Source organism: Juglans microcarpa x Juglans regia, chromosome 4S (assembly GCF_004785595.1).
Source record: "Juglans microcarpa x Juglans regia isolate MS1-56 chromosome 4S, Jm3101_v1.0, whole genome shotgun sequence".
Classification (NCBI taxonomy): domain Eukaryota; kingdom Viridiplantae; phylum Streptophyta; class Magnoliopsida; order Fagales; family Juglandaceae; genus Juglans; species Juglans microcarpa x Juglans regia.
Genome location: NC_054601.1, coordinates 19,143,444 through 19,155,060, shown reverse-complemented (window position 1 = coordinate 19,155,060; position 11,617 = coordinate 19,143,444). Strand labels below are relative to the sequence as shown.

Sequence of the window (11,617 nt, the reverse complement as noted above, 5' to 3'; positions counted from 1 at the left end):
TTGGTGTTATGCCTCTGTTTTTATGGATGAAGATAGATTGGGTGTTTTGGTCATTTATTTGGTGATGAACTCGTGTGGTAAGTGGTTCTCGAACTAGCTTTTAAGATAATTGTTGGAGGAAAAATTATGAAACTATGTTATGTGCAATTTGGTTGTGAGTTGTGATCAGATTATTTATGTGAAGTTTTGGAATTGATCTGTAGCGATAGCTGTGAATATGTGAAGTGGCTGAGGGCTCGATGGAGCGTTGGGAATAAATATTAGTTTCTTATGAATCTATGGCGAAGGGCCCTATGAATCGTAGGGAATGAAATTTGCAATGGTTGTGAAGTTGGGAATTATGTGAAATTGTGTGTTTTTGTTTTAATTTATAATTAATGTTTTTGATATGTCATTTAGTAATTAACTGTTGCACGTCATCTACTTTATATTTGTTGCATGTCATTAATATTTCTGTAATTGTGCTATGTTTTTGTGTATACTAAAACATGTAAAATTGTTGGTTTTTGGTGTCAAAGGATTATTTTGTAGGTGAGTGTGTATCACGAAACCAAGTTGAGATGAGGTATCATCTTAATGGAGCTCCTTTGGTCACTCGGGAGTACGTAAAACTAGGTGATATACGCTAAAACGAGCTCGGGTGAGGAGGTAATGCTCTTGGGTTGACTTCGTTGCCTCTCTACTGCTGGAGGCTGTAGGATGTCTAGTCAGGTACGCATTGGGAGTAGAGCTGGGCATCGCTCGTTACATAGTCACACGCACGGTCGTTGTTTGTGGTGTGACGAAGGGAGCCAAGAGAGTGTGGATGGTCCATAGGGGAGATCATGGTGCATATCTAAATCAAATGGGTACTTGCAAATAAAAAAAAAATGTGATTTTCAGGTTCGTGGTATGTGTGAGAAATGGGTATACTCTTTGTGTTTTAGAAAATTTGCAAATGTTATACTTCTTTTAAATTTCTTATTTTGTATAATTTCATATTTTTCCTCGTGTTTATATTTTGAGTATTAGTCTTGATTTCACTTACTAATATTTTGTGAAACTCACTTTGGTGTTCCCATCTATGGTTCCTCAGAGTGAATCTGTAGACTTTGATGCAAAGGATGTTATGTACGAGTATGGAGGTCCATCTCCACCTGAGGAGTGAAGATTTGAGGCCTTTTCTCCATTTTGTTTGAAGTGTTGTTGTTTGATTTGATTTTACTTGGATGATTGTAATATTTTTATGCCGAAATTTGAAAGACTTGTGGCTTATAGATATTTGCTTGGTGATCATGTAGCTTTAGTTTTTGTTACTGTTAGAATTAGTGGCTGCCATTTTTATTTTTTTCGCTACAAACTAATTGCACATTATTGTGTAGCATGTATGCACACACTTGCTACCACAATGCGCTAGCGATGTATGATCTGGGCTGCCAACATCCTGGTGTCACAACTTCAGCCAAAATACAAGCAGGGGTAGAAGGCGCCATGAATGCAACTTCAGCATGCCTTATTTCTTCTTGCTTTTCTATGTATGTAATATGTCATCACTGCCTAATGATTTTCTGCTTCAACTTCACCTCTCTCTCTCTCTCTCTCAGCTTCACACACTTCTGTTTTAATGAGGGTACCGGTGAATAGGCCTCATGTACGTAATAGATATGGTTAGTCAGAGGGACTGCATTTTTAGTACTAGAGCAACATAAAATCAACGTACCTAATTAAGCAACCTCCAACAACTTTATAATTTAGGTACGGTAACTGCTAGGGCAATTGCTCCGAGAGGCAATTTTTTTGTGTTGTTTTTCCAACTATTTTTTAAATCACTTTAGATATTTTCAAATAAATTTCACAAATTCATTAAAAAATATTTCTTTAATCATTAAATAAATAAATAAAAATTCAAATCAGTAGAAACTCCTGGAAGCACCTCTCAATGGCCTAAACATTTTTCTTGGCCTAATTTGGGCACTGAGAATATCTCAGAATACTTCACTAGTCACTATTTATTATTTTATTACTATTTTTTACTACTATTTACTAATATTCTATATTCTATCATTACTTTCTAGATCATTAATTTTTTATTATTATTCACAAAATACTTCACTATTCAAAGGTAACCTCAAATTTAAAATTAGACTGGGTGTAATTTTTTTTTTTTAGTAGGGAGTCCAAGTTCTAAAAGGGCCTAACTTATTAATTAAGTCCACAAAAACTATACCTAGAGTAATGAATCTTGACTTTTATGCACATTACGAAAATTGCAACAAAAGTAAGAAAACTATTGCTGGTTTGATAGATGGTTTCCCCTTCTGGTAAGACAGAATTAAACATTCATGGTGCCTCAAAGGGAATTCGGGGCTTGCTAGCTCATGTGATGGTTTTATTAAGAGAAATGCGTTGGGTCTCGAATTTGGATTCGAGTTTGTGTCTCGAATGGCTTCTCTTTTAAGAGAAATGCGTGAGCGAATTTGAAGTTTGTATATATCATTATTATTCTTTATCCATAAAAGAAATCCACGTACTTTTTATTACTGAATTCTATGGTAATGCAACATGGGTGCCTTTTTGTTTTCATTTTTCCTTTTTGAATTCTTATTCTATTAGGCTTTAGGCATTGAAAATATAGAAGAGCTTGTTAAAATCACCAAGAGCAATATTTAGCATCTTCGGTTGAGGGTGCTCCAGTGTGTCCAAGTCAACAGTCTCTCGTCCAAAGTGATAGTAATAAATCAATAGGGAATAAGGAAAAATAATTAACAACTTCGTGTAGTTTCCTATTGTGACATCTTGACTCCCACGTACAGAATCGCGAAAATCGTGACGTCAGGATGATGACAACACGGCCACGCATCTCAACGACAAGTGCTCACGTGTGTGCAACATGCAAGAAGTGCACAACAAAAGTCACAACAGTTAATTAAAAGTTAGCCAACTAAGTACCAGAAATTTAAATACAGATATCCAAAATAAAAGAAATACAAAAATAAGTTACACAGTTATCCCAAAAATATAATACAAAGGGCAAAATACATAACAAGTGGGAAAATAAATCTCGATACACGAGAGCAACCCCAGATCACTCCTCCAGCAGAGCCAAAGCCTAAGGCTAGTCGTCCTCATCTGCATCAAAATCGACGAAACCATAAAACGGTACCGCATGTAAGTAATAATTCAAAAAAACCACACATAAAAATGCATTAATGCAACCAACAAACAGACCCCAAAACCTCATTTTTTCCGAAAATGATTATTTCCCAATACAAGCCAAAAATCTCATTTGACCATAAACACGTTATGAACAATATCCGTCATTTTCCTAGAAAATGACCCAAACATAAACCAACCATTTTCCCATAAAATGGTGCTCGTAACCACTAAATCATAAACTGACAACATAATCATGTATCGGACACTGAAGGTAGGAATCACAGGCGGGACTCTACCACCATCCCTACCACATGTACTGTATGCGGGAATCACAAGCGGGACTATACCACCATCCCTACAGTTATGTTTCGCACATGAGGTACCTATCAAAGCACTGTAGGCAAGAATCACAGGCGGGATTCTACCACCATCCCTGCTTACCACCATCCCTACCACATGTACTGTATGCGGGAATCACAGGCGGGACTATACCACCATCCCTACCACGTGCACCGTTGGCGGGAATCACAGGCGGGACTATACCACCATCCCTGCTTACCACCATCCCTACAGTCTCTTTTCATTTCTCTCAAACCAGTCAATCCAATCATTTCAAACATACTAAAAATCATTTCTCACATGAAAATCCAGTATTTCAAGAATACACATGAACATGTATGCAATTATGCGAAAACCTAGTTTTCAGTTACAAACATGAACATGCGTGTAAATGCATTGTATATGACACAACACAAATATTCAACAACCAACAAATCACAACATAGTCTAATCATACAAACAACTTCATCCTCCAATTCAACCGATTCTCATACTCCTTGGACTTAGTCCAGCACCACCAACCAATTCACAGTAAAAATGAGTTAGTGCAAAAATACATTTAAATCTCAAAATTTTTTTGAAAAAATACTTACAGTGCTATAATATTATTTTCGAATGATCGCGGAGGTGCTAGAAGTGACGGCATAGCAACATAACAGTGCAAAATGCACTATGGCTGTGGGTCTCAAAATCCTAGATTTTGAACGGAGACAAACGAAGACTTGAGATTACTAAGGAATGGCTTAAGGATGTTGGTGAAACTAATGGTGGCGGTGGTTGGTCATGGCTGGCGGCGTAGAGGACGGTTGAAGTCCAAAAAGCCCAAAACGGAAATGGAGTTGGATGGGCTTCACCCGTGGCGGATCGGAGCTGAGGATGGGTGGGTTAGGTAGCTGGGGGTTAGCTAGTGATACGGTGAAGAGGTGGTGGCCAATTACGGTGCAACGGCGGCTCGCGAGTTCAAAGAGTGCCGCGGCTTGAACCTGTGTGTGGGGGCTCACGGCGGCGCGAGAGGAGCTGGAAATTGGGAGGTGGAGTTGACGGCCAGTGGGGAGATGAATGGGAGGGGCGGTGATGGAAGTGGGTGGCGCACGACGGCGCTGTGGAGGACAACGCACGGACGAGGGGAGAGAGGGAGAAGTCGCACGCGGGAGAGAGAGAGAGAGAGAGAGAGGAGAAAAGTAAAATGAAGGAAAAAGAAAAGAGAAGAAGAAAAATAAAAAAGAGGAAAAATAAAAAATAAAAAATAAATAAAAAGAAAAAGTATGGGAAAGAAATGAAGTACAATCCTCACATTTTGGGTCACAAAAATGATCTAACAATAAAGATTTCAAAAATGCAAGTTAAATAAAATAATTTAAATGTAGTGATTAAATAAAAATAAAATAATTAAATCCAACAATAAACTAATTCAAAATAAAGAGCAATTTAAATAATGAACAGTAATTAATAACAAGAAAGAGTAACACTATACGAAATCCACTGTAGCGGTGCACTCAGTACGTGGATTTCATTTTTTTTTTTAAAAAAAAAAAAATCAAAACGTGCGTTTTGATTGAAGACTGGTTTGAAAATTCGTTTCATTCGTTTCTGCCATTTGAATTCATGCCGCGAAACCCCTGCTCCATCGCGACCCGCATCTCCTTCCACAACCCATCACCTCCCGGCGACGCCGTCTGTCTCATCAGTGCCATCGAGCGGCAGTCCTCCGAGTGCCCAGTGCCTCCACTGTCCCGTGAGCTCGTTTGAACGGAGCAAAGAATATTTGAATCCCGAGAAACCCCCTTCCTCGCCACCAACCCGCGTCCGTCGGCTTCCGCTTGCCAGCGCGACCTCGCGACGACTTCTTCTTCCCAGCGCCACCTCGAGACGCTCGTACGTCTACCCAGCGCCGCCGCTCCCCGCGAGCTGATCGAACGGACCAAACCAACGACGGGTAAGAGTGCTCTGTTTCGCCAAATGGTTTTGTAGGTAAATATTATACTACCATTTTCCCGTCCATACATGCTATGTACATCATGATTTTTGTGTTTTCTGAGATGAGTATGCTTAGGGCATGGAGAAATTTCCAGAAAATGATATTTGCTATTATAATCTGTATTTACATGTGAAAACATTGAGGAAAACCTGTGTGTTGTCTCCTAATGTTATCAAGATGCAACTGAGGTTGTCATTAACAAATATGCTAAATTTTAATTTTCAGATTTAATATTTATGCTGATGTGTGAAAGCTTGATCAGAAGTTGTTTATTAGTGATCATAGTTAATATTTGAGCTTATTTAATTTTGGTTGCTTTAAAAGTTGTTTATTAGTGATCATAGTTAATCATTCCAATGAATTGTTCCTTCCGAAACATATATTTTTTTAAGAGTATAATTAATTAGAAGAAAATGTGGTAAAATAGAAAACAGTTTCATGTCAACAAAAGAACAAAATCTTTTAAACTTCATGTGTAGTGAAGACCAATTTGATTAAACAGTATGAGAAGAAAGCAAACTTTTGACTTCTTAAATAATAGGAAGTCTCAAAATATGGCTATAGCATAGATAGGATGCTGTCAAAGTAATTGTTTTTGCAATATTCATAAAAAAAAAAAAAAAAAAATGTGTCCAATAAGTGTCTTGCAATAGTTTCATGAAAACACTATTAGAAACTATTCCGAGCACTGAGATTAGAATATATTTTAACTCATTTTTTTTGTTCTTGACAAGTAGAAAGACATGAAAATAGACTAACTAAATACTTGCTACATGATTCGATGGATTCCATGAATTGGAAATATTTGTTTCTGCTCACTGAGAGTGATTTGTTTCTATTTTTTCCGTTCAAACAATAATTGTACGTTTGTATTTCATTTACGTAGAAAGTGCTTATATTTTCAGATTTTGCATTACGTATGAGGGTTTAATCTTTATTTTTCTTCTTTTGCCATCTTGGAAGACTGGATAGAAATTATCGGAAGACATTCTTAGCCTTATTGTGATGGGGGAAAATGAAGATAGAATGCATCCTTTTGATATAAATATGCCCTACAATTCCCCGAGTACTCCAGTAGATTATAGCCCATTTTCTGATTCATTTGAGGTATATTTATTTGAATTTTTATATTTCAGAAGTTAACATGTTAAATTTTTTAGAGTCATCCAATTTTCCCTAACAACGTGCCTGTTGCAGCATATGCCACCTTATATGTCCTACCACCCTCCGCCGAGTAATCCAGATGACTTGAGGCAAGAAGTGCCCCCGACGTCAATTGTGCCAACCGATACCACATTTGAACAAAATCTTGGAAGTACATCACGGATGACTGCTGAAAGTGTTCTTGATGCCGATGGTAGTACAGTTTTATTTGCCTTGATTATAATCATTGTAATTTTGTTTTGATGCTAATCCATATGTTTCCATTTTTAGACATGGTCTTCGACATAAATGAATATTTAGAGGGTACCACTGTTGTCGATGATGATGAAGTACGAGTTGAAGCACCAAGATCTGGGATGGAATTTGACAGTATGAAAGATCTTACAGCCTACTATAAGCAGTATGCGAAGCAAGAGGGTTTTGGTGTACGGACACAAAGGACTAGGAAAGATGATGAAGGGAGGCCTGTGTACGTGACTGTTGGTTGTGCCCGTGGCGGAAAGTACAATCCTACGAACAATAATATCTCGAAGCCACGACCAACAACTAGAACGGATTGTAAAGCGAGAGTAAATGCGACATTGAGCAAGAATGATAAATGGGTTTTCACCACTGTTGAAAATGTGCACAACCACATAACTGTGAGCCCCAAGAAGACAAGATTCTTGCGATCTCACAAACATCTAGATGAATACAGTCAAAGGATCCTCGACCTAAATGATCGAGCCGGTATACGAATGAACAAGAATTTTTATTCTCTTGTCGTTGATGCGGGGGGTTTTGAGAATCTTCAGTTTCAAGAGAAAGATTGTCGGAATTTCATTGACAAGGCTCGACATTTAAGGTTGGGTAAAGGTGGTGGCGAAGCACTTAATCAGTATTTCCAAAGAATGAGAGATCGGAATGATGGGTTCGTTTCTAACATGGACTTGGATGATGAGGGAAGGTTACGAAATGTATTTTGGGCTGATGCTCGGAGTCGAGCGGCGTATGAGTATTTCGGAGACGTAGTAACATTTGATACAACGTACCTAACAAATAGGTACGGGATGCCTTTTGCGCCATTCGTTGGTGTTAATCATCATGGTCAGTCCATATTATTAGGAGCGGGATTGCTTTCAAACGAGGACACTGAAACTTTTGTGTGGTTGTTCCGAATGTGGTTGGATTGTATGAATGGTCGGGCGCCCAAAGCCATGATAACCGACCAAGATCGGGCAATGAAGAGTGCTATTGCCATTGTATTCCCTGAAACTCGTCACAGATATTGTTTATGGCATATAATGCTCAAACTTCCAGAGAAGTTAGGATCTCATGCGCAATTCAATGCGGGGTTGAAGACTGACCTTCATACTGCATTATATGACTCACATACCAGCGGTGAATTTGAGGATAGCTGGGGTCAAGTAATTGCGAAGTATGATCTCCACGGCAATAAATGGCTTCAATCCTTATATGAGGAAAGGTCTTTTTGGGTTCCAGGTTACTTGAAAAGTGTATTCTGGGCTGGAATGAGCACAACACAAAGGTCGGAAAGCATGAATGCATTTTTCGATGGGTATGTCCATTCCGGTACCACGTTGAAGGAATTCGTCGACCAATTTGATAATGCTCTTAGAAAGAAGGTGGAGTTAGAGACAATGGCTGATTTCAATTCTAATAACCAAACTATTCCCTGCGTGTCCCATTTTAATATTGAGAAGCAGTTCCAAAGGTTATATACAAATGCAAAGTTCAAAGAAGTACAAAGAGAATTACTGGGCCTAATGTGTTGTAATTGTTCGTTGGTAAGCACAGAAGGGTGCATTTTAAAATACCAAGTGTTGGATGAAATATGTACTGATGACCACATCAAAACCTTGGATTTCTGTGTTTACTATAACGAAGAGGAGGTGGAGGTCAAATGCACGTGTGCACTGTTTCAGACGATGGGGATTCTATGTAGGCATGCACTTAGAGTTTGCCAGTTGAAAAAGATTAATGTGCTGCCAAATATATATGTGTTGGATCGTTGGAGAAAGGACTTAAAGAGGACATACACATTAGTCAGAAGCAGTTACGATGACCAGCGGGACAGAGCAGATGCACGGAATTATGAGCGGGTGCTTAAAAGATGTTCAAAATTAGCCACCAAAATATCCTCTGATAATGAAAAAATCAGTGCTTTCTTGCGTGTTGTTGATGAGTTTGAGACAAAATGTGAAGGTTCAACACTAAAGTCGGCATATGAACAAACGAAGGCCAAAGCAAATGTTGTCTTGGATAATGGTAAGAAGATACGAAGCCCCAACGTGGTTCGAGGGAAAGGGAGACCCCCAAGTAAGAGGAAGGTTCCACCAGTGGAAAAGTTGGCAACAAAGAGAAAGAAACCGGTATGACATCATGTCTAATTTTGCATTGTTTTAAGTTAATATTATGAATCTAATATCTGTCTATTTATGTATTGGACCTCAGACTTCCAGGAAAATCTTGGTAGATGAAACACAATTGGGTGAGACATCGGGATCTGAACAACACCAATTTGATGATGGGGTTGATGTTGGAACACAAAACAGCATTTTTACACAATCAACTGCAGAGGTTCATTGTGTCTTTTAAATAACTGACAACCATGTATTACATCATGATGCACACTTGTAACCCTACAATTGTTTTATTTCAGATGTGTCACCATCTCGATGCACACTTGTAATCTCATGGTGATGAGAAGCCACATTTTTTGAAGCTCTTGGAGAGGGTATGTTGTAGTTAAAGAGGAAAATATCATGACAATTTTGAAAATGATGCAATCTTTCTATTTGAAAATGATGCAATCTCATTTCTTTTTTTTTAAGGAGAAGCTGGAATTTGGGAGTAATTTTTGTGGAGATGCAACGAGTAATTTTTTGTACCTCTTGGAGATTGGAGATCAAAGGTGTTTTGGTACCATGACCCAACAAGTTTTGGAGGAGTACTACAAAATTTTGGCAGTTGATGATGATGCAACTGAGGAAAATATCAGTTTAAATTACCTAAGTTTTGCACTGGTTAGTGATCTCTCTTTCAAGGTTAACATGTATGAATGGTGGTTTTTCCATTGCTTCATTGTCAAAAGTTCTTGTCATTAACTTCAATGGGACAATGGGTCAGCCGTCTTATTAGTGATTCTGTGGAAGGCAGCAATGGCTACTTTTGCTGCGTAATAATCACTTTTCTTGCTGGTGGAAGGCAGCAATGGCTTGTTTTTATAACTTCCTTGCTTTTTATATCATGCAGTTATATTTTTTATCATAGATTGCCATTTTAGAATAATAGAATGATTTATTCTTCACTACTTTTAGATTTGGTACATTTGAACATGACTCAGTAATCTATTACTCCTATCAGCTTCCATATCCCTGAGCATTATTCATCTCATTTCTTCATTGCACATATGAGTTTATAGTTTGGTTGGGGTGATTTTTAAATGAAGTTTCCTTCCAAGATAAATAATGCTCCACGGAATCATGTTGTTATCCAACTCTGCGAGCAATTGGTTCTTATGCTTCTATTTGAAAGTAATGTGTATTTTTTCTTTTCCAGGGGCTTCTGTAATGCTGGCAGAGTTGGCAATAGCTTGTGTTGTGATATATGAATAAAATTATTTATTTGAAACATTGAATATCTGATGCAAGTTGTCAGCTTTATGATTATAAACCTTGAAGGAGCATATGTTTAATTTTGTATGGTTAATTATCTGGGTTTGCAGTTGGAGCCGAAGCTGATGATGATAAGATAGTGCTTCTTCTGTCACTGGTCAAGGGCAAAGACATTACAGAACTTATTGCTACTGGGCGGGAGAAGTTGGCCGTTATGTCTTCTGCTCATGATGGTTTTGCAGTTGCAGCCACAGGTGCAGATGGTGGTGCTGTTGCTCATGCTGCTGCGGAGCCAAAGAAAGAGCTGGAAAAGGTGGAGGAGAAAGAGGAATCTGATGAAGTAAGCTCTTGAGCTTGACGTACATTATGATAATTTTCCTCTAATTTTGCACCGCTCGTATTCTAATATTAAAATTGTAGTTGTGTCTAGTGGCATGCTAAATTTAATTAATTTACGTCATTGAATTTAATTACATTGTCTTAGATCTTTCCTGCCCATGTTAATGTAACAACAGTTTTACTTGTTCAATTGAGTACTACTGCTGCACGCATTATAGCCTATAGGGCGTTCAAAAAGATTGATTATATCATTATATAGCATGCATCTCTTTACCACCTAAGCAGTCAGCTTAAGTACTATATATTTATTTAGGTTAGATGGGCTAATAAATGTAATGTGCCACCTATATATTTTCATGTACTCCAACAAGAGAAAAAAAAAATGTTGACATATATATATATATATATTATGATCTGTTTCTTGATATTATCTGATTTGTTTTGCCTTGAACTTGTTGCAGGAAATGTGCTTCAGTCTCTTTGATTAAGAAGTACTTGGTTCATTTGTCAGTCTATGAATATCCAAGCTCCAATACACGGCGCCGGCGTAAGAATGAATTGTAGTAGTTTATAGCTTATAATTTTGTAGTTTATAGCTTAGTTTTAGGCAGAAAAAAGGCTGGATCAGTACTTACCACCCTAATGTCATATTTGAATTTGTTCTATTATTTTATCCGAGGATTTGATTTATTATATATCTTACTTATATCTTGCCCCTCTTGGCATATCATGACAATTCTGGGTTTATTGCTATCAACAACCAAAATAGATTCAGAAACCAGATGATTCGGAAACAAAGCCAAGATACTTGAAGAGAATAGATTCAGCTCATTTAATCGAGCTCAGCAGTAGCTTCAAACTGTTATTCTAACAGATTAGAGTAAGTCCTAATTTATACAACATGCTTTTTAATCTAATGTGTCTACATCAAAAATTACATAATTTATACAACGTGCCTTTTACATTACATTTATCCAAACCAAGCAAACAATATTACAAAGGTGATAATCCAGTACAAATACAATAACTTTCGCTTTTCCTTTTT

The 11,617-nt window shown here is 37.7% G+C and overlaps 2 protein-coding genes across 2 annotated transcripts; both read left to right on the top strand.

The window, feature by feature from the left end:
• Nucleotides 1-6,457: 6,457 nt before the first annotated feature.
• LOC121262100 (protein FAR1-RELATED SEQUENCE 5-like) lies at nucleotides 6,458-8,833 on the top strand. Its single transcript, XM_041164521.1, has 4 exons — nucleotides 6,458-6,559; nucleotides 6,650-6,809; nucleotides 6,887-8,718; nucleotides 8,822-8,833. The coding sequence occupies exons 1-4, from the start codon at nucleotides 6,458-6,460 to the stop codon at nucleotides 8,831-8,833; spliced, it is 2,106 nt and encodes a 701-aa protein (XP_041020455.1).
• Nucleotides 8,834-9,543: 710 nt separating this feature from the next.
• LOC121262099 (60S acidic ribosomal protein P2-like) lies at nucleotides 9,544-11,287 on the top strand. Its single transcript, XM_041164520.1, has 3 exons — nucleotides 9,544-9,642; nucleotides 10,328-10,573; nucleotides 11,034-11,287. The coding sequence occupies exons 1-3, from the start codon at nucleotides 9,544-9,546 to the stop codon at nucleotides 11,058-11,060; spliced, it is 372 nt and encodes a 123-aa protein (XP_041020454.1). The 3' UTR covers nucleotides 11,061-11,287.
• Nucleotides 11,288-11,617: the final 330 nt, after the last annotated feature.